The 23634-nt window shown below is 42.4% G+C and overlaps 1 protein-coding gene across 1 annotated transcript in view; it reads right to left on the bottom strand.

Moving 5' to 3' along the window:
* Nucleotides 1–23397, bottom strand: part of CPM (carboxypeptidase M) — an 86884-nt gene extending 63487 nt beyond the window's left edge. Inside the window, exons 1-2 of the mRNA XM_056130790.1 lie at nucleotides 23378–23397; nucleotides 22909–23071 (exon numbers count right to left, since the gene is read on the bottom strand). Of these exons, the coding sequence (XP_055986765.1) occupies nucleotides 22909–23068 (160 nt within the window). The 5' untranslated portion in view covers nucleotides 23069–23071; nucleotides 23378–23397. The remainder of the gene's footprint in view (nucleotides 1–22908; nucleotides 23072–23377) is intronic.
* Nucleotides 23398–23634: the final 237 nt, after the last annotated feature.

Below are 23634 nucleotides of genomic sequence, written 5' to 3'. Positions count from 1 at the left end.
GTATTTATAACAAGTAATATGAAATAAATTATTTAGGTCCTGCTATTGGGACAGGCTTGGGTGGTGGTTGGGGAAATTAGAAATAATAATGGTGGGAAGGACGGTGCTGGGATTGGTGTTGGAATAGTGAATATAATAAATCATCATGAACAATTTTATCAAAATTTTAAAAATTAAGTATTTGAAATGTTAAAGTGGGTCAGTGTTGTATTTCTAAATTGCCAAATATTTTCACTTACATAACTGTAAGCACTTACATTATAGCACTATCCTGCACCAAACCCACAGAGCACTGACCATCCTTGAGCTTATTTAACCGTCTCAACAATAGGAGGTAGAAACAATGACTTCCGTTTAACAAAAGAGAAAATAAGTCCAAAGAAGATAGGCATTGTTTTCAAGATCACTGATGCACAAAATCAGAACCAGGATCTGAATCCAGGAGCTCTGTACTCATCAGAATCCATATTCTTGTGGTTGCTGTTTGGGGCCACACCTGTGCTCAAGGGTTACTCCTCGTTCTGTATTGGGATTTACTCTTGGGGTCCTTGGGGACCATATAGGGTTCCAGGGATTGAACCTGGTCAGCCATGTGCAAGGCAAGCACCTTACCCACTGTACAATTTCTCTGGCCTCCAGAGTGAACATTCTTAAAAGAGCCAAGATGAGAGGGGCCCAGCAGCGCTCTGGCAAAGACACGGGTGATTTTCAACCAATGCAAGTTAAACTAAGATCTCTTAACAATGTGTGAAAAATTAAGTTTACTTTGCTAACTATGATCATCTAGCTAAAACTCCTACTTTATTTATTTGGGCTGGAGCGATAGCACAGTGGTAGGGCGTTTGCCTTGCACGCAGTCAACATGGCCGACCCGAGTTCGATTCCTCCGCCCCTCTCGGAGAGCCCGGCAAGCTACCGAGAGTATCTCGCCCGCACGGCAGAGCCTGGCAAGCTCCCCGTGACGTATTCGATATGCCAGACACAGTAACAACAAAGTCTCCAATGGAGACGTTACTGGGCCCGCTCGAGCAAATCGATGATCAACGGGAGGGCCTTTACTTTACTTTACTTTATTAACTTATATATTTTAATGTAGGAGTACTGTTATTTATTCAGTCACTGATTAAGCTGACCAAACCAGGCATGAACTCCACAAAACTCCTACTTTAAAAATGACACCTAGAGGAGCTGAAGAGATAGTACTGCAAGGAGGCCGTTTGCCTTGCCCACCCATATTTGATCCCCAGCATCCATATGGTCCCCCAATCCCTGACAGTTGTGATCCCTGAATGCAGAGCCAGGAGGAAGCCAGGGGCACCACTAGGGATAGCCCAAAACCCCAAAACAAATGACAGTTAAAAAGACTGAATATGAGAAAAGGCATTATTAAACTTAGCACTGATCATCTATGTCTTCCAAGATTACACTCTGATTCCTAGGAAATGTTTAGGAACTTGGATGTTACCTTCCTGTACTGGGCAGCTCTCCATTCACTTACTCTATTTCTCTAGTTTCCACTTCAAAGCGGAATGGTTTCTCCCTAGATCGCATGCACATTTACACCAGCTCATAAATCCTTGGGTAAAAACATAGTTTGTATTGCTGATACAATCACAGTACGGCAGGTTCTGTTAATTTGTTCAATGACAAAGACTATTTTACTCTCTTCCCGTAAGAAGCTTTTAATTTCTGTCTCGGGCATACAGGGAAAAGCTTTCCCTCTCCTGCAAGCATGAACCTAGTGAGGAATAGCATAACTACTTATTGGACCAGACCTTCTCATTTCCAGAAGACTAAGAGGGATGTTAATTGTTGCTGTTCTGCAGCACTATCTTCTCCTCCTTGTCATTAAAGATGCTAAAGGTCTTACTTATTGGAAGCTTTGATGATTTTTGCTCAGTCTTCTTCCATAGGTAATACAGCAGCATGAGCATCTACAGTATCTTAGTCTGTACTTAATGGAAAATCAAAGTTCCTGATGGTCTGACTATTCCCTCCACCCTGCCCCTGCCCCTCATACATTCTTTTTATTCTACCTTGTCCAACAAGGGTGAATGAATTTGAATCTTCTGGAAGGAGGTATCTCTTGAGCCCAGGAGGATCAGTAGAGGTGGTTAATTATTTCCGAGCATTCTGAGAAACTGGAGAGACTAATTCTGTCCATAGCAAAGCAAGGCCACGGGGAGGGAAAAGAGTGAGGACTTCTGCCTAGCCCAAAACATTTGACACTGGCCAAGACACAATGTTATTTATACACGATCCTAACACTTGACTTTAGAGAAATATCTGGAATTTTCCAACAGTCGCAATCTTGTTTTGAGAAGTTTCAAGGGACTCTGTGTCTTTGCAAAGCATCACGTATACATGTCCTACTACAATACTGCATTCTCCAGGGCAACTGATAGCCCTGGGCCGTTGCAGAGAGTAGCACATGGATTCACTGTCTTGTACAGGTGCTGTGGTCAAGGCAATAGTTTGCACTATTTACTCCTGGTTAGGGGCCTTTTATTTGAATAAAATATTCAGTGGAGATTAAAAAAAAACTAAAGCTTTGGGGCCAGAGCTCTAGTACAAAGACTAGCTTTAGCCTTCGCCTTGCATGTAGCCAAGCAGGGTACAATCTCCAACATTCAATATGGTCACCAAAGTCCCGCCAGGACCTTTTTTCCACCTCAGTCCCCCATCTGAAAGCAGGCATAAACTGCTACGTCCCCAGCTTCTTGCCATGATTTTAAAATCATATAAAGTCAGCTAGAACACAACAAGCATTCAATAAAGTATCAAACATTATTATTAATCCTCAAGGGCTGGAGCAATAGCACAGTGGGTAGGGCATTTACCTTGCAAGCGGCCAACAGAGCCGAACCGAGTTTGATTCCTCCGCCCCTCTCAGAGAGCCCGGCAAGCTACCGAGAATATCTCACCCTCATGGCAATACCTGGCAAGCTACCTGTGACGTATTCGATATGCCAAACACAGTAACAATTGTCACAATGGAGACGTTACTGGGTCTGCTCGAGCAAACTGATGAACAACGGGAGAACAGTGACTGATTAATCCTCAAATACTCATGTGTATTCCTAAAGAAAAAAAAACCCACAAAAAAACAACATATTTCTCAAGGACAGAGCACAGAGTGTCCTGTGAAAACAAGTTTCCTTGGGACTCCAAATACTGCAAATTTGTTTTTGTTTGTTTGTTGGTTTCTGGCCCACATTCAGCAGTACTCAAGGGCTACTTCCAGCTTAGCATTTAAAGTTTCTCCTGGTAGTGACTGGGGGGCCATATGATAATGGGGATCAAATCGACAGGTCCAGCATGCAAAGTATGCATACCGGCCCTTTGGGCATCTTCCAAGCCCTCAAATATAGCAACCTTATGTTATGTTTTTTTTTTTAAAGGCCCTCCCGTTGATCATCGATTTGCTCGAGCGGGCCCAGTAACGTCTCCATTGGAGACTTTTGTTGATATGTTGTTTTATACTCCACAAATGAGTGTAGTCCTTCTATGTCTGTCCCTCTCTTTCTGACTCATTTCACTAAGCATGATACTCTCTATGTCTATCCATTTATAAGCAAAGTTCATGACTTCATCTCTCCTGACAGCTGCATAGTATTCCATTGTGTAGACATACCAACGTTTCTTTAATTAGTCATCTGTTCTAGGGCACTTGGGTTGTTTCCAGATTTTGGCTATTGTGAACAGTGCTGCAATGAACATTATAGGTACAGATTTCATTTCTACTGTGCTTTTTTTTGCATCCTTGGGATATATTCCCAGGGGTCATATGGAAGCTCAATTTCTAGTTTTTGAAGGATTGTCCATGTTTTCCAGAAAGGCTGGACTAGTGAGCATTCCCACCAACAGTGAAAGAGTGTCTCTTTTTTTCCACATCCATGCCAGCACTTTTGTTCTTTTGAATGTGTGCCAGTCTCTGTGGTGTGAGATGATGTTTCATTGTTGTTTTGATTTGTATCTCCCTGATGATTAGCGATGTGGAGCATTTTTCCATGTGCCTTTTGGCCATTTGTATTTCTTTTTTGAGGAAACTTCTGTTCATTTCTTCTCCCCATTTTTTGATGGAGTTTGAGTTTTTTTTTCTTATACAATTCTACTAGTGTCTTGTATATCCTGGATATTAATCCCTTATCAGATGGGTATTGGGTAAATATTCTTTCCCATTCTGTGGGCTCTTTCTGTAGTTTGGTCACTGTTTCTTTTGAAGTGCAGAAGCTTCTTAGTTCAGGGTAGTAGATTAATGGGACAGGAAGACTGCTCCATAGCTGGAAGCCTGCCTCATGAGCAAAGGGGAGAAGGCAGCTGGAATAGAGAAGGGATCACTAAGAAAATGATGGCTTGAGGGACCAGTAGGGATAGGAGATGTGTGCTGAAAGTAGATAAAGGACTAAACATGATAACCTCTCAGTGTCTGAATTGCAAACCATAATGCCCAAAAGTAGAGCGAGATTATGGGGAATCATGTCTGCCATGGAGGCAGGGGGAGGGTGGGGAATGGGGGGTATACAGGAATATTGGTGGTGGGAAACATGCACTGGTGGAGGGATGAGTGTTTGATCATTGTGTGATTGTAACCCAAACATGAAAGCTTATAACTATCTCACGGTGATTCAATAAAATTATAAAATAAAAAATAAATAAATAAAATAAAAAAAAATAAAATGACAGAACTATCAGAACGAAAAATAGAACCCAGCTCATAGTGTGGGGGGAAAAAATAGCAACCTTAATGAAGAGTTATGTAAGTCAAAATATTTTCCCTATTTGTCACTGTTGTTTGAAAAATCTGTTTAAAAAAAAAAACCCTCCACAATGATAGTATCCTTCCCAAATGAGGTGTTTTCCAGCGAGTCTAGACTACAGTACTCTGGATGCTGTAACATGTTCCAAGCCAAATTTCTCTCCGCTCATGCGTACAAAGGCAGACCCAGCTCCCTGCATCACCTCCATGGCACCCCAGCTGCAGTCTTCATTCCCCCTCAGACCTCTTCTCCCTCACCTTCCCATGCGCAAACAACCAGGGCTTCCCCCATGAGCCTTTCTCAACGTGACCAGCACAGGTGAGGCTGGGCCCTGGGACTGTTTGTCTAGAAGGGACTACACGCCCTGCCCTCCCCCAGCCTCCAAAGTGCCTGGAAGAAGGTTCCAGCCTCCTCTACAGGAGAACGGTCCAGGATTTGTGATTTTTTTCCTGTGGCCTCCCTCACAGGTTTTATCAGACAATAGGAGCTCAGAATTTTTTTCTGAATGAAGAAACAAATTACAAAAAGATAGACTTGAGTGAATGATCAATTAATTGATTTGCTCCCAAGATATGCTTTTGGATCATCTATTTCTTCACCTGTAATATCTGTTTGTTCAGTTTTTGCTTTTTTTCTTTCTTGTGCCCAGGTGTGCTCTTCTCTACCACTGAACTGTCAATCGGCTTCCCCAATTGTCAGTTTTTTGTTGTTGTTTTTTTTTTGGGGGGGGTGATAGTGGTGGTGGCAGCGGTGGTGGTGGTCGTTGTTGTTTGAGTCACTCCCAGCTGTGCTCAGGTATTATTCCTGATTTTATGCTCAGGGATCACTTCTGGTGGTGCCAGGATTGAACCAGCATCAGCTGCGAGCAGGGCCAGCGCTTTAACCCCTATACCCACTCTCCGGACTGTAACTACTACTTTTTTTCTTTTTAAATCATAGTTTGGATAAGATGGCTACAAAAGTGTTGAAATTTACAGAATTGTTACTGCATCCCACCAAAATGCCCAAGAAGGTCCACCAGTGTCCCCACATCACCTCTAGTCTTCCTCTTCATTGTCCCCACCTGCCCCCACCACACAGCTTGGTTATCTCAGTTTTGTCACCCAAGGTTAAGGGTTGGCCACTGTTCGATACTGTCTATTACCTACTTTTTTCCCCTCTATATTCCACAATCACTGTCATTATCCTCCCATCATTCATTGATTTGCTCGAGCGCACCCAGTAATGTCTCCATTTTTGAGATTTGTTGTTACTGTGTTTAGCATATCGAATACATCACAGGTAGCTTTCCAGGCTTTGCCATGTGGGCGAGATACTCTCTGTAGCTTGCCGGGCTCTCCAAGAGGGGTGGAGGAATCGAACCTGGCTCGGCCGCCGGGCTGGCTGCGTGCAAGGCAAACGTTCTACCACTGAGCAATAGCACAGGGGGTAGGGAGTTTGCCTTGCACGCAGTTGACCCGGGTTCGATTCCCAGAATGCCATATGGTCCCCTGAGCACCGCCAGGAGTGATTCCTGACTGCATGAACCAAGAGTAACGTCTGTGCATAGCCGGGCGTGACCCAAAAAACAAATATTCCACAATAAATAAGATAAATGAGATCCTTTGGCCTTTGTCCTTCTCCCTCTGCAAATTTAACTTCTTTACCTCTGTATTCCTGTGCTAGCATGTGCCACAGGCTATATTAGACTGTATTAGACAGTAAAATGTTTGTTGAGTAAATGAAACGAATCTCTTGGAGAAGAGAACTGAAAGAACTATACACTATGAAACATATTATTTTCTTGCTTCTTAGCTTTTCTTTACAGTGATACTCCACGTGGCTACCCTTGGCCTCATCTGGGGAAGTATTAACATGACCTGTGCGTTAAACTTGCTCTCTGCTTGTCTCTGATCACGGGCAGTGATGGCAATGAAAACTAAACTCTGGAAAGACCTGCCAATTAGGGATGCTATTTTGAATTCCTAAGGCAGTGAGTTGGAATGGACCAATCTGAGAGCACTGTTCAAAGTAAATATGAAGAGTCATGATGTGGGCCTGGGACCTTTTCTGGGGCTGCACCTAATAGAGCACTGGACTGTCAAAACCTGAGCTGCATTCCCTCAAGGGAGGTATAGTATACAACGGGGCAGAACCATGTATTTGTTAGATTGTTGTAGGAGGAAAATCAGAGAATCTTTCTTGACCTCTAACCACTGGGAGTGCATTCGCAATCCTACTGCTCCTGCATGGGATGTTTTGCTTAACAGGCAGCTTTTATGTTGAATCGTGAGCTCTTTTCGTGAGCTCTTTCCGTGCATGGTGAGTCTTGACCCCACCTCAGCGTCCCTGAACGCTTGTGCTTCTTGTTGGTCACCATGTTTCCTGTTCCTCCTACCTTATTGCTGATTTTCTTTCCTTCTCCTTCATTGGTTTCTATTTCCATCAGATTCTGAATGTGAGTGTTTCCCTAATGCTTTTGTCTTGCCTCTCTCTCTCTCTCTCTCTCTCTCTCTCTCTCTCTCTCTCTCTCTCTCATCATGGGCTCTTTAGGACTGTACTTTGCAATGCTCAGTCACCATGCAGTGCCAGGGAGGGTCCCTGTGCATGTACTGTATGTGCCCCTAACTGCTGAGTTTTTCTCCTGCTCCCAGACTTAAAAATTTTGCCATGATCTCTACCCGTTCTCTTTACAATCCACTATCAAGTATTGACTATATTAGAGATTTACTTAAAACAGATCTCTAATCCTTTTACTTCTTTTCATTTAAAATACAGCATTTTAATCCAAATCACTGGTGTGGAGGTTTGCCTGAATTCTTTTTGTCTTTGAGCCACACACAGCAGAGCTCAGGGATCACTCCTGGCTCTGTGCTTTTAGGTCCCACATAGTGCTGAGGATGGAATCAGGGTCAGTCACATGCAGGGCAAGTACCTTTTCCACTATAATATCTCTCCCAAATTGAAAAAAAAGGTTTAACCACATCTGGCTGTGCTCAGGACTTACTCCTGGCTCTGTGCCTAGGGATCATTCGGGGACCATATGGGGTACCAGGGATTGAACCTGAGTTGGCCATGTGTAAGGTAAGTGCCCTGCCCACTGTACTATTACTCTGGCTCCTCTCCTGGATTCTTATAACTGGATTATTCTCTCTGCTTCTATACTTACCCCTTTCTAATGAATTTTCTATTCAAGCAATTTGTTTCCCCCCCAACCTATATCATATATCACTTTGCTTAAAACCCATAATTCTAAGCACAGAGTTCAGCTCTCTCCAGGTGAGGTGGCTTAGGAGGCACTCCGTGAACTAGCCCTGCCCACATATGTAGCATCTGCTGACCCCACTCTTCCCTGGTGGCTCAAGGGCCAGCTATGCATGCTGCCTCCATTCTCAGAACACAGGAGAACCCACCTGCTTTGCTGCCACCTCTACACTTGGAACAAGTGCACATGGTGAGTTCTTTTTTTTTTTTTTTTTTTTTTTTTTTTGCTTCACACCTGGCGATGCACAGGGGTTACTCCTGGCTCTGCACTCAGGAATTACTCCTGGCGGTGCTCAGGGAACCATATGGGATACTGGCGATTGAACCTGGGTCAGCTGCATGCAAGGCAAATACCCTCCCTGCTGTGCTATAGCTCCAGCCCTGCACATGGTGAATTATAAAAGCACATCTTATCCAGTTAGAAGTGTAAGATACACACACACACACACACACACACACACACACACATATATTCAGTCACGGTCCTCCTGTTGTTCATCGATTTGCTCGAGCGGGCCCAGTAACGTCTCCATCATGAGACTTGTTGTTACTGTGTTTGGCATATCAAATACGTCACGGGTAGCTTGCCAGGCTCTGCCGTGCAGGCGAGATACTCTTGGTAGCTTGCCGGGCTTGCCGAGAGGGGCGGAAAAATCAAACTCGGGTCGGCCATGTTGGCCGCTTGTAAGGCAAGCGCCCTACCACTGTGCTATTGCTCCAGCCCATATATATATATATATATATATATATAGGCTTGTTTTTTTTGGTTTGGGGACCACACCCAACAGTGCTCAGGGTTTACTCCTGACTTGTTCAGGGATCACTCCTGAGAGGCTGGGGAGGCCATCTGTAGTGCCAGGGATTGAACCTGAGTTGGTCATGTGTAAGGCAAGCACCCTACCCACTGTACTCTCTCTCTGGCCCCTAGAAATATATGATCTCAAAGCCCCAAAGATGAAGAAACCCAATTAAATGTTTCCTAAGGCTACAATGTGTCATGGTGTCATTTATCTACTTATCTTTATTTCTTCACAAATATAAAATAATTTACTGGTAACAAAGTTTATATAGTTTATATACTGTTTATATACTGGTAACAAAGTTTATATAGACAAGCTTATATCTGTTAATCTATTATAGAAAGATTATTCATGGTGTCACCAAGAAGAGACAAACTAAAATCTTTATCTGATTCTTAACTCCAGGTGCATCTGGTATTATGGTATAAGCAAATCTTTCCAATTAAAAAGTGATGGATGGCAGAGCACTTGGTTTGCATGTGTGAAGCCCCAGGCTCATGCGTGCCAGGGCCTGGAAGGAGGGTGGGTAATGGGAAAGTTATAAAGTTGTCTTATGAAAATGGACCTAAGCTCCCTACATATCTCCAGGTATCCATATTGTAATAAGGCTATTTAAATCCACCAACTAAGAATAGGGCTGGATCAATAGCACAGCAGGTAGGGCATTTGCCTTGTATATGGCTGACCCAGGTTTGATTCCTCCGTCCCTCTCGGAGAGTCCAACAAGCTACCGAGATTATCCCACCCGCATGGCAGTCTGGCAAGCTCCCTGTGGTGTATTTGATATGCCAAAAAACAGTAACAACAAGTCTCACAATGGAGACATTACTGGTGCCCACTCGAGCAAATCGATGAACAATGGGAGGACAGTGCTATGGTGCTATTTAAATAGCCTTGAAATGAAAATTTGGGGGACCACCCCAGTGATTCTTTGCTTGCCTGTGTGGGTCCCACAATTCAGTGCCTGCCTGGGGTTGGGTTCTGTGGTCCTGCTCAGTTCCTACAGGAGATAAGGTTTCCAGTGCCATAGTCAATAAACTTGGTGCCAGGCACATGCTCCATCCCTTTGAACAATTAATCCCCTGGCCTGGAAATAATTTGAATGCAGGGGCTATCCTCAGTCACGGGCACGGTCATGGTCCTCCCATTGTTCATCGATCTGCTCAAGCGGGCCCAGTAACATCTCCATCGTGAGACTTATTATTACTATGTTTGGCATATTGAATACGTCACAGGCCGCTTGCCAGGCTTTGCCATGCGGGCGAGATACTCTCGGTAGCTTGCAGGGCTCTTTGAGAGGGGCGGAGGAATCGAACCCGGCTCTGTTGGGCTGGCTGCATGCAAAGCAAACACCCTACCACTGTGCTATAGCTCCAGCCCCATCCTCAGTCAGGGAATTAAAATTTAATAGAGAGTATGCTGTTGTGATTATAAGAAATGTATATGTCGCCTCTGTCCCAGTTCCTGACTCAGACAAAGCTCAGCAGAGCCCTGAAATTTCCTAAGGATCATGAAGTCTTTTGTTATGTTAAGAAGAAGGTGACTTTGGGTCCCAGGGAGGAGGGTGTCTGTGACCAGAACCAACTTGGTGATAAAATGGTTGGGATTTCCAGCCCACCCTCCCTCTGGAAAAAGGAGAGGTGCTGGAGGTTAAGTCTATCCCCAATGGCTAAAGAGACTATCTATCACTCCCAGCATGAAGCCTCCATAAAACCCCACCAGGATGGGGTGCGGGGAGTGTTCAGGTTTATGAGCACAAGTTGGTCATTTCCACACCACCAACTATTTCTCCTTTAAAATTTTTATTTCACTGGTATTGTTTGTTACAAGGATAAATTTTAAAAGGTGAGGGGGAAATCTCAAAATCTTTCATTTTTAGCTTATTTTTTTGGTTTGTGGCCACAGTCAGTGATAATCCTGATTCTGTGCCCAGGGAACCATAGACGGTACTGGGGGTTGAATTAGGGTCACAGCTGAAGCAACTGCATGCAAGGCAAGCCCCTTACTTCCTGTCCCATCTCTCCAGCTCTTCCTTTTATTTTATTTAATTATTTATTTAGTTAGTGTTTGCTTTTTGAGCACACCCAGCGATGCTCAGGGGTTACTCCTGGCTCTGCACTCAGGAATTACTCCTGGCGGACCATATGGGATGCTGGAGATTGAACCCGGGTCAGCCACTTATACAGCAAACACTCTACCCTCTGTGCTATTGCTCCGGCCTTCTTCCTTTGATTTTTTTTAAACAAAAGTGTAAATATTTATATGTTTATGTTTTAGGTACATTGTAACTATATCATGCCTATCACCACTAAACTAATATTCCTTGAAGTAGAAGGCAGCTTTGGGAGACAGACACCTTTTCCTGTGGAATTGGAAGCTATTTCTGGGCAAACAGAGTCAGAACTGAGCTGAATTGAATGAATTCTTGCTGGTGTCCGAGAACTGCTCATTGGTGTGGAGAAGCTTCTATTCACACACCCATATTGCAAATGGTTTCCAAGAACCCCTAAAAATTAAAATCAATGTGCCTCAAGAATGTATTTACATATATGTTTCCAAAATGTCTATCGTTTTTAAAATTAACTAAGAATTTAGTGTGTTAGTGGTCAGCATCTGAAATCTATAAAACGTTCCTGAGGATGGAAGGGAGAAACCCCATAAAATAGAAGGATTTCAAACCCGTTTCATTTTTTTTCATGGAGCAGGAAAGGTTTTGTCACATGATCCTTTTATTTCTCTTCATAAATTCTCTAAGTGGAAGCCTGAATTATTTCTGCACTGTTCAAACAAAACTAAGAATACTTCCTCAAACTTTCCTTAGTGGAATGTACAAATATCTTCTATATTTACTCTTTCTCCTCCTAATACATATTTGGTTTCTGCTTGGGGGGCCAAAAGCAGAGACCCAGAACTACATTCAACTTATCAGCGAGGAATTCGATTGTGCTCTTTACAACACAAAAGACACCAATGTCCGACTACACTCCAGCGACTTATCTTGAGCTGTGCCACTTCTCAGCCCTAATTCCACAGCTCCAAGGTTTCATATTACTTACCATAAAACTGTCTTCTCAAAGACCAGTTATGTGGCAAGAAAAAAATTAACTGCCTTGAGATTAGAGTACTTACTACAGGACATATATAACTACCTGAAGTTAATACATAATTACATATCAATATATGAAACATAAAAATAAACATCCTTTAAACTTCTACAATAATATACAACAGACCAACATTTTTCAAGGTGTGTGTGTGGGTACAATAATTCCCTATGAACTCCCAGGATATTCCAAGGGTGGGTGGGCAAAGATGGAAATCTTTGTTTGTTTGGGGCCACACTAGGCGATGCTCAGGGGTTACTCCTGGTCCTGCACTCAGGGATCATTCCAGTAGGGCTCAGGCGACTATACAGGGTTCCTGGGATTGAACCCAGGTTGGTCACATGCAAGACAAGTACCTTAAATGAAAGGCTAGGGCATTAGACTAGGGCACAGGGGAAGGAAACAAGGTCTGAAGGGGACTATGGCTGGGAAAAGGCTGAGAAACACTGCTAGAGACAATACTATATTAAAGCACATATACATGGAGATGCTTCATTTACTGTGCACAGAAAGACATTCTGGTTTCTCTCAACATGCCTGTTGCCTATAATATGCACGTGCTCAGGCTTAAGATCTGGAGGCAAGCCTAATCGCTGCCCTCCAGGAGCTCAGGAAGCACCAGGAGGGCTAGTTCCACCAGGGAGGCTGAACAAGGCTTCCTGGAGCACGTAGCATATGGAACTAAAGCTTCAGTTAACTGAGTTAAGTCATCAAACGATTTCTCACATTCATTCTTGCTCTAAAAATGGGACATTGTGCTACCTTTCACCAGACTGCACTCATCATACACACATTGACATACACACATTGACAGAAAGGAATCTTTGTTATGTTTGGGGGAATTTGTCAGATCTTGTGACTTTGTGTTCTCTAAGGGTGGCTCTAGTTTCTTCAGGGAGATTAGATTCCTGGGCCACATGTAGCTAATGGACGACTCTTTAAGCAAATAGAGGGGTTAATCAGCGAGTTTCTTCTGCTGAGCTCCACGACAGAGTAAATCCTCCCAATATGTAAAACACTATTGTTAATGCCTTTATAATTCACTCTGGTGGTGGCTATCTTCAGCTCTGGATAAGTTCAGGATAAGTCTGGAGACTGTTTGAAGGCAACTTGTTTGAAGCTGGCACATTTTTCTGACACTAAGCTTTTTAATCAAGTTCAATGAAGTTATGTATGCAAAGGGTCACAGACCAGACTTCCCCACCTCTCAGCAAACAATTATACTGATTCTGAACTGCTAAAAGCCGGGAAAAATACCAGTTGTTTTAAATCAGTAGATAGGATGATCTGGCTTTATCTCCCTCTCCTAACCCAGATGCATATTGGCATTTATTATAATCTTGTAAATTCTTTTTTGGCGTCAAGATTCTGTCTAATTTATTTCTTCCTTTTATTTTTAGAAAAAAGAAACAGATACCAGCAGTATCTGTCATCAACCATGACTTCTCCACATATGTATTGATTAGGAACAGAAACTAGTGTCAGAATGATAGAACAGCAGGTAGAGTGTTTGCTTTGCACATGGCTGACTGGGTTCGACCCCTGGCATCCCATATGGTCCCCTGAGCACCACGAGGAATGATTCCTGACTGCAGGGCTAGGAGTCACCCCGACATTGCTACATGTGGTCCCCACTCTGCCCCCCTCAAAGGAACAGAATTCAATTGCCTTTTAGATGTTGGTTACAAAAAAAACTGAAGTGTTTTTTTTGGGGGTTTTGTCCACACTTAGCTGTGCGCAGGACTTATTCCTGGCTCTGCAACTAGGGATCACTCCTGGTGGGCTCAGGAGACTAAATGGGATGCCAGGAATTGAACCTGGGCTGACCATGTGCAAGGCAAGTGCCCAACTTGCTGTACTGTTTCTCTGACTTGCAGTGAGTTTTTATCAGCTAAACTCAGATCTGGTTTTAGATCAAGAATCTCAACTAATTAATGATACCTTTTAAAATCACTAATATTTTATAAGTCCTTTATTCTGTTGGCAAAAAAAAATCAGAGAAAACTAAATTTACACAAGTAATTTAAAAGAACAATGTGATAGTTAACTGCATATCAAGAAAAGAAAAGTAACTTGAAATATGACAACAGATTTAAACTCTTTTTTGTTGTTGTTTTGTTTTGAGACAACACCTGGCTCTGCTCAGGGCTCACTCCTGGTGAGGCTTCGGGGACAAACATGGTGTCAGGGATTGAACCCAGGTAAGTTGCAGGCAAGGAAAGTGTAGCTTCATGCAAGAAATAGCTGCTGTACTACTTCTCCAGGACCAAGATACTTAAAGTCTTGAGCATGAGTAACCATAATAAAAAAGCCAGATGCTTCTATCTCTATTTTATTATTTATTTATTTTTTGCTTTTTGGGTCACACCCAGCGATGCACAGGGGTTACTCCTGACTCTTCACTCAGTAATTACTCCTGATGGTGCTCGGGGAACCATATGGGATGCTGGGAATCGAACCCAGGTTGGCCGCGTGCAAGGCAAATGCCCTACCCGCTGTGCTATCACTCCAGCCCCTCTTTCTATATTTTAGATCATCATGAAAGTGTGTATTGCAAATGAAGTCTGGAGTTAGGACTGTGTATGTGAAATATATCTCAACCAAGCTCTGGAAATACAATATATAATTTCTTCTGAATTTATCAATCGTAACAAACTATGCTGTATTATTAAAACTGTGGGCAACATAGTTTTTGTATATAAAAAAGAGACTGTTTTTAGACTCAAGACAACTGTTAAGTCAGTCATTCACTAACGGAGGGTACTGAAAAATATGGTGAGGTCAATTTTTCATTCCTATTCTGTGCACTGCTGACGAGATCAGGAAAGTCCTCCTCCAAAGTCTTAGAAATTATGACCTAAATCTTCTCATTCTTTTCCAAAATGTCCCGTAGGGGGCAGTACAGGTCCTAATGAGAAACACAGTCCTCAACTCTCAGGAGAGGTGAGTGGGTGGACATTCCCTAAGAGGGCCAACCAGTTTGTCTCTATCCTCATAATCAAAGAGAAAATGCAACTCTAATCTAAAAATGGAATTCAGATGGCTTTGGCTGGAATGGTGAGTATGAAAGAAAAATCACAGGCCAGAGAAATAGAACAGAGCATAACAGGGTTTTTGCTTTGCATGTGGTGGACTGGGGTTCAATCTCTGGCACCCCATATGGTCCCCCAAGCACCGCTAGGAGTAATTTATAAGTCAATTATTCCTTAAGATAAAAAAAAAAAGGTGTGCAGAACCAGTAATCCCTGAGCATCGCCGGGTGTGACCCAAAAAGCCTAAATAAATAAATAAAATAAAAATAAAAATCACTCAGCACATCACATAAAGAACATTTAATAAAGATCTTTTCTTGAATGACAGAAAGTGCTTGTTAACCTTTTCAGAATTACAAGGGTTGGGTGGGAGTGGAGGACACAGTTATGAGGAAGGGGAGCAAGAGACAAGAACAGAAGAAAAGAAAACAGCTTTCTCTATAGCACAGTGGTTTAAGGGTTTAGTATTTGATGTATGACAGACTTATGAGATACAATCCCTAGCTATGGACAACTCCTTTATCTCAAATCTTCATATGTAAATTTTGGGATAATAATTATTCTATTATTATTCTATTATTAGAATAATTAAGTTAAATATATACATGTAAAGTGCCAAGTCAATAGAAAAATTCACTGATGCTTGCTGTCATGATATTAAAGGGGCTGGGATATGGTTCAGTTGGTGGAGGCTTGTAATTAGATTCTAGGCACCACAAATCCCTCACTCCCAGCCCTTGCACTGCTGGGTGTGACCCTTATTTGTAAATAATGATTCAAATTCTACCTGCTCCTACTATATTCTTTAGATATATTTGAGATTTGGAATAAAAATTGCTACCAGATATAGGAAACAATAACATTATGAAATTTGGATATTTTGTCTCAATTTTCTCTAAAAATATACTTCAAATATAGAGGGAATGTGTTTCCTTAAGATAAAAAAAAAGACTGTGTTTAAGAAATGGTTATAAGACCAATAAAAGGACTTTCAGAAAAGGACTGCATTTTGAGTTAGAGGAGGAGAAAGACTTGCCAAACCAATATAAATTACAAACGTGTGTATTGCGTTGAAATTCCTTTAGTGGTTATTTTACTATTTAGTCCTCAATATACTAATATTTGTATCATGGAGAACATATATGTGTATATACTTTTGGTTTGGGCTGGAGTGACAGCACAGCGGGTAGGGCATTTGCCTTGCATGCGGCTGACCCAGGTTCAATTCCTCCATCCCTCTCGGAGAGCCCGGCAAGCTACCAAGAATTATCCCGCCTGCATGGCAGAGTCTGGCAAGCTCCCTGTGGCATATGTGATATGCCAAAAACAGTTACAACAAGTCTCACAATGGAGACTTACTGGTTCCTGCTCGAGCAAATCCATGAACAATGGGAGGACAGTGCTACAGTGCTGCTTTTGGTTTGGGGGCCACATACAGCTGTGCTCTTGCCTTACTCCTGACTCTGTGCTCAGGGATCATTCCTTGCTGGGTTGGGGCCGAGAGGAGTGATAATGGGTAAATATAAGGTGTTCCGTATTGAAGTTTGGTTGGCAGCATGCAAGGCAAGAGGCCTACGCACTGTATAATATCTTTAACCCCTGAGAGTATTTTTATATAGGATTTTAAGCAAACTGGCTGAATGACCTCACTTAAGAAAAAACAGTGGTGGGGGGGGGGGAATTAACTGTGTGGGCCAGAGAAACTACAGTGGGTAGGGTGCTTGCCTGGCAGATGACTGATTCAGGTTTGATGCCCAGCACCTCATATGGTCCCTGAGCACTGCCAGGAGTAATCCCTGAGTGCAGAGTCAGGAGTAAACACTGAACTCAGCAGTGTGTGGCCCCAAAACAAAACAAAACAAAACAACAACAACAACAAAACATCAAACAGCACCAAAGAAATGAATAGTATGACAGAAAACTAAATGTTGTGGCAACATTTTATATACAATGTTCTTTTCCAAGGGCAAATCATCCAGAAAGCTTCTCAACCAAGGCAGTAAGTAAACAATGAGAGATCTGTGTGTATAAATACAGTGCATACATCTTTGGGGCAGAATTCTAAGATTTCTTTGCATATGAAATGGTATGAACACATAGTACTGCCATGCGAACATTAGCAGAAGAATTTAATATAGACCTGTTGAATGAATATGTAAAATAAAAAGTTCTTGGGGGAAGAAAACATGAAAATGAAAATTTTCCTTATTCTTTTAATATAACTGAAAAACAGAAACAACAAGAAAACTACATAGGATCTCTCCTCAGCAATTTTTAAAGTATATAATACGGAACTGTTAATACAGGTACTATACTATACAGTGGAGAGCTCTAGGACATATCAATCCTGTATAATTGAGTCTTTGTACCTGTTGACATATAGTTCAGTAATTTTCAGACCACAAATGTCAGAATTGATTTATGATGAGTATATGTTTTTGAAGAGTTGTCTATTTTCCTCAGCATACATTTCTGGTGAGATAAATCAAACCTGTCTTTCTGGAAAGTAATCTGGTTACTTGTGCCTAATACTTAAAAAGTGCTTAACACCCACTAATATCCTATTTTGAAATGTATTTCTAATTGAGAAACATATCTCAAATAGCATCTTTTACATAGCACTTTTTATGAGCTAGGAATTGATATAACAACCCAAGTTACACTGAGGACCTAGAACCTGGATTTAGTCAAGTAGTTTCAAAAGTACATGTGCTCATAAGTTTTCCTGTCTTAACTGTGAGGGTGTTCATTACTGCACTGTTTCTAAGAGGAAACATATCAAAATAAACTAAATATCCATCAATGGGGTGCCAAATCAAGAACAGTATAGCTATTATTAAGATACAAAGCAAGCATTAAAAACCAAGTTTTAGCAATAACATGCCTATATGTGAAAAGATGTGTGTATGTGTGTGTATATCTGTTTATGTATGTGTGTGTATAAAGAGAGAGATAGAGCAAGAGAACACAAAGCAATACATATGGTAATTCCTACCAAATTTTTTCTTTGCTAAGATTTTAATTGTTTTCTTGGTACCTTCCAAATCTTCTAAATTTTTCTGAATAAACTTGAACACCTTTTGTACTTAGTAAAAATAAATAATAACAAATCTTACTCTAGGTTAGCATAGCTTAATCAGAATATAAAGCAAATTGTATTAGGTAGGTATTCTAGCAATCGTAGCTATAAAAATTTAGAGGTAAAATTAATTTTGAAGTATGTTGCTCTTGCAACGTGCTGCCAGATCATGCTGCCAGGATTGTGCCCAGAAATCCTGGGACACAGGAGATTTCAACTAATGACGGTACACATGCAAGGTCTCAAGGTAGGTGCTTTAAGTCTTAATACTATTCCTCCAGGCCCTCATATATTTCTTATTTGATCTATTAATTTAATCTACTTAATCTATTAATTTAAATAATATGATTTTGACATGCAACTAATACCAAACTATGTTCATGGAATATTTCACTCTCAAGGGAATTGAGACTTCAAAAGCAACTTTTGGCACAGCCCGATGTGGTCAAGTCGCATTTCAACGGCTCAGTAGCCAAGTGCCTGCCGGCTAGTGTGCTGTGCCAGGGAGAAATGCAGATTTGCGCCGAAACCGCCTTCTTAACTCTTGTCGGCTATATGATCTACAGCAAGTTAATGAACTGCTCCGTGCCCCATTTGACCTATCCTGATAAAGAAAGCAAAGCCCCCCCCCCCTTTGAGTTGAAATGGAAATAGTATATAAAACCAGAGAAAGGACTTGATAAGATATTTTTATTATTTACCATTTCCAGTTATTCTCCTTACTCAGATAAAAAGATTAGATTTAGCAGGAGGCAAGATAAGATTTTTTTTCCAAGGAGCTGGGAGCTTTGCAAGCAATATCCAAGTTGGTCAAGCTGCTTGTCCTACTGATATGTGGCCAAGCAGCTGTACAGTTCAATGTTTGGGTCAGTGATGCTGGAGGGCATAAGAGTCATACCAGCAGAACAAGGTGGCGGGGATGTGGGAGGTGGTGATCACGTGTTGCCAGAGATTAAACTTGGGACACTGAACATGCAAACAATTCAATCCAGCACTTGGAGCTATCTCCCTGCTCAAGCTAAGATTCTTAAGTGGGCCAGAGAGTTAGCACAAAGGGTAGGGCCCTTGTTTACCTTGCATGTACCTGATCCGGGTTCGAACCCTGGCACCGTATACAGTCCCCAAAGTTAGACCAGGAGTAAGCCCTGAGCATAGCTGGGTGTGGTCCCCTCAAAAAAATAATTCTAAAAGATTCCCCCAAATAAGATTTTTAAAACAAAGATAGTAAGACATCTTATCTTAAAAGACTGTAACACTAATTTGAGGGGAAAAGGGGCAACATGGAGAGCAGGGCAAGGGTCATTCACAATAAATATATATTTTTTTAAAGGAGGTTACTTGATGCCAAAGATTGAGTGACACACATACTTGCTTATTTACAAGGATATTGTAAGGTATCTGTATCACTCAGCAAATATTTGATCCAAGCAAGCAGATATATATTACTAATGATATATGAAGCAACCTGTTGACCAAGAGGCTTAGGCACTCCCACTAAATGGAAGGATAAATTAATGAACCAATGAATTATAGACATTTTCTGATTTTTCCCAATTCGATTCCTCCGTCCCTCTTGGAGAGCCCGGCAAGCTACAGAGAGTGTTCCACCCGCATGGCAGAGCCTGGCAAGCTCCCCGTGGCGTATTTGATATGCCAAAAAAACAGTAACAACAAGTCTCACGATGGAGACATTACTGGGCCTGCTCGAGCAAATCGATGAACAACGGGAGGACAGTGCTACAGTGCTATAGCCCACTTCTCAGTTCTTTTTTGAGTTGCTTCTCTTGTTTCCCTGTGATTTTCTTTACCATGTCCTTAGGTAATGGGGTTTCCTCCAAAAGGCTAGGCCATAGTACAGACAGTCTACTTCTGCTGAATCTAGGGGAAGGATATAAAAATATATGTGTGTGCTCAACTTTGGTGCGGGTTTCGGGTGTTTCAAAATTAAAAAGGAAATAAATAAATAAATAAGAGAGTAATTATGATGACACATGTCAACGGTTTATAGCATCACTGTTTATACCAGAGATCATCAGAATCTATACAAATGCCAGAAAGCATAACTTTTATTTTATTTTATTTCAACTTCTGGGCGACAACCAGTAGTGCTCAGGGATCATTTCTGGCAGGGTTCAGGGACTATATGCAGTGCTCAAATTCAAATTCAGGTTGGCTGCATGCAAGGTAAGTGCCTTGCCTACTATGTCTCCAGCTCCAAGATAAATTTTCTAAGAATAAAAAGTTAAATTTAACAAAGAAAAATCATATAATTCAGAGGGTGAAATATTTGATAGCAACCATGCACATCTGCAAATCTTGTCAGCTCATGGGCATAGGTAATAAAATGATACTAATTGGGGATAAAAGTAGAATAGAATCCATGATGGCAGCAATGAAAATACATATTATGTGATTTATAGAAAGTAAAAATGCAATTGGCTAGGTAGGAGCATTACCTTCTTTCCTAGATAACATGCCTACGTTTACAGTTCAAGAAAGAAAACGGTAGCACTGTCCTCCCATTGCTCATCGATTTGCTCAAGCGGGCCCAGTAACATATCCATTGTGAGACTTGTTGTTACTGTTATTGGCATATCAAAAACATCACAGGTAGTTTGCCAGGCTTTGCCATGCAGGCAAAATACTCTTGGTAGCTTGCTGGACTCTCTGAGAGGGGTGGGGGAATTGAACTCTCGTCGGCCAGGTCGGCAGCTTGCAAGGCAAATGCCCTACCCACTGTGCTATCGCTCCAGCCCTTAAGAAAGAGAAGAAAATGAAATAGTTTATACAGTAACTGCTCATTAACCAAATTTAGCTTATGCCTCTGTGGACAGGAAGGCCAAGGGAAATTTTTCACCTAGTGAAAACTGTTCACCTAGCACACGAGGAACACCAACCTCCCATCCTCACACTAACAGCAGTCACACTTCAGAGCAGACTCCCTGTTATTAGCACGGGGTTAATCTCCCACTCGGAGATATCCCGAAAGGAAGATCTGGGATTTCTCTTAATCCAAGTAATTATTTAGAACATATTCAATGCAAACACTGCCAATGTCAGACAACTTTTTCTTTAAAGGTCTTCTGGTGATGCTCAGGAATCACTCCTGGCTGTGGCTAGTGCTGGGTGGAGGGGACTCTCTGCGGTACTGGGATAGACATGGGGTTGGCTACGTGCAAGGTAAGCACCTTAATCCCTATACTATCTCTTGGGTCCCATCCAATTTTAGCCCTTTAATTACCACAGAATGCATACAAAGTTAAATGATAAAAAGAACCTGCCTACTCCACTTGTTCCTATGGGTACACAGGATAGATCAAAATAGCTTCACTTTAAGAAGGAGCACCCAACTTTCTTTGGCAAACACTTTGTGCCCAAAAGCATACAAAACCTAGCAAATCCTTTCTTACTTGAATTAACAACATCCTCATCATCTTCTGGTTTAAATGATGATGGAGCAATAACTCAAGCTCATTGTGTTCTACCTCTCATTTATTAATATAATTGGTATTTTTAGATCTTTTTAAAATGCTCTTTTCTAGCCTTAGGGAAAACTGATTTCAAAATGTTGAATACATAAACTGATTCAAAGTTTGATTTCTCACACATGCAGCCTCATAATTTGGATTACAGTGTAATATAGGCACTATTTGGCAATGTTGTTTAAAAACAAAGGCACAGCCTTCACACGGCATTAACATAAGTCAATTGATGCAATACTTCTTTAATACAAAAATTATGACCTTAATCTTTTTTGGAAAGTGATTAAGAATAAGGCAATTAAAAGACTTCCAGTTTGACTCGAAAACTCACAGCTAAAATCCAGGTAAGAGTCTGAACACACCTTAGAAAGAGTTGAAGTTCAAATTACATAAATTTGACAAAACTTTTGACTTAACCACTGTCTTCTGATCATCTCTTTGGGGGAACCAGTGTTACATAAGACAATTAAGAAACAATATTTGTAGGGCCAAAGAGATAGTACAATGGGCAGGGCACTTGTCTGCAAAAAAACCACAACCAATCCCTGGCACCCCATTTGGTCTCCCGAGAATCACTGGTGTGGCCCAAAAACACAAAACAAAACAAAAATAATAAAAAAGGAAAAGAAAAAGAAAAGAAATAACAATACAACTATTTGCCTTGTTCCAGAAATGCCTTGAAGGGAAAGGATCTGAATTCTAATCCTATTATAAATTCGTCATCTTAGTGATACTGAACAAAATAGTTAATTTTCTTATGATTCAAATCCCCATTTATAGAAATAATAACTTTACAGTATACAGCTAAATGTTTACACTGTACATATAGTGCCTAAACTAAAACATAAAGCAACTAAAGATAAACATGAGACTCCCAGGGACAGTATTCATCACCAATCACTGTCATATAAAAGTATATATAATCTGCGACTGAGATACATACACTTTTGCATAGCTTTAAGTCATAGGGATTATCAAACAGATTTCTCACCAATAGAACTACACCATTTTAGCTTAAAAGAAACGTGAAGAGATGATAGACACTGAGTCTAAATCACATTCAAAGAAGCCAAGAAAAAAGGAAAACCTTGAGGCAGGTAAGAATTTCCCCTAGGAAAGAAAGCAAAACACAACGTGCACAAGAAATGACAGCCGATGTCTTAACCGGTAAAGCCAGGAACACCTCGTACTCAGTAACACAGAATGACAGTGGAGATGGATCTTCCTACTTACTCTCTAGTCAAGGTACCACGTAGCAAGAGAAGCAGAAAGCAACCAACACGGTTGGAGCCCCCCACCCAGCTCCGAGTAACCTCTCCCTCCCGGAGTGTCGGGGGAGACAACAAGCCAGGGCGTAACTAATGAATGACAGCGGGGGCGGGGGGAGTGCGCGCGACAGAGACCCTACCTTCCACCGATTTCCCGATACTGTGTAAGTGCGTGATCGAACTGTAGTCCCGGGCAACCGACTTCAAGAACGCTTCCATCTCCTGCTGATGGTGGTAGCCGAAATCCAGCGCCGCTGCCAAAGGCAGCAGCAGTCCTAGCCAGAGGCGCACCAAATCCATGTTCTAGAAATGAATAAAGATGATTATTTATCCTCATCGAGTGGACAGCAGATGAACGGAGACGTTAAGTTCCTAGCTCTGACTCGGCGCTCCAGCCCCGGGTCTCCGATCCCCAGCGCCCCTAGCTTGACCGGGAGATCAAACTTGGGAGCAACACCTATAGGCGAGTGGGTACACCCGAGCCCGGGCGGCCGGGAGGTGTCCCAGTCCCGCGCCCGCTCCTCCCGCTCCTCCTCCCGGCGTCTCAGTCGCCCGCCGCCGCCCGACAGCTGCAGCAGCTGCGCGGGCCCCGTGCGCCCCGGACCTCACCCCTGCCCCGGCGCGCACCTCGGCCGGCCAGCCCGCGGCCGTCGCGGCGCGTCATTATAACCAGGCGGGGGTTGGGGGTGGGGGTGGGGGCGGAGGGGGTATAGCCGGGCCCCGCCCCGGCGCCTGACTGACGTCCCGCCGGCCCACTCAGGCGCCGCGCCGGTCCCTGCAGGACCCTACTGGGGCCCGCGACTCGCGCGCCGCCGCCGCCTTCGCACCTGAAGCCGGCGGGTTCCTGCGGGGCGCGCGGGGCGCGG

This window comes from Sorex fumeus, unplaced genomic scaffold (assembly GCF_029834395.1).
Source record: "Sorex fumeus unplaced genomic scaffold, SorFum_2.1 ptg000081l, whole genome shotgun sequence".
NCBI lineage: Eukaryota > Metazoa > Chordata > Mammalia > Eulipotyphla > Soricidae > Sorex > Sorex fumeus.
The sequence above is the reverse complement of the archived record's forward strand: the minus strand, read 5'-3'. Positions and strand labels throughout refer to the sequence as shown.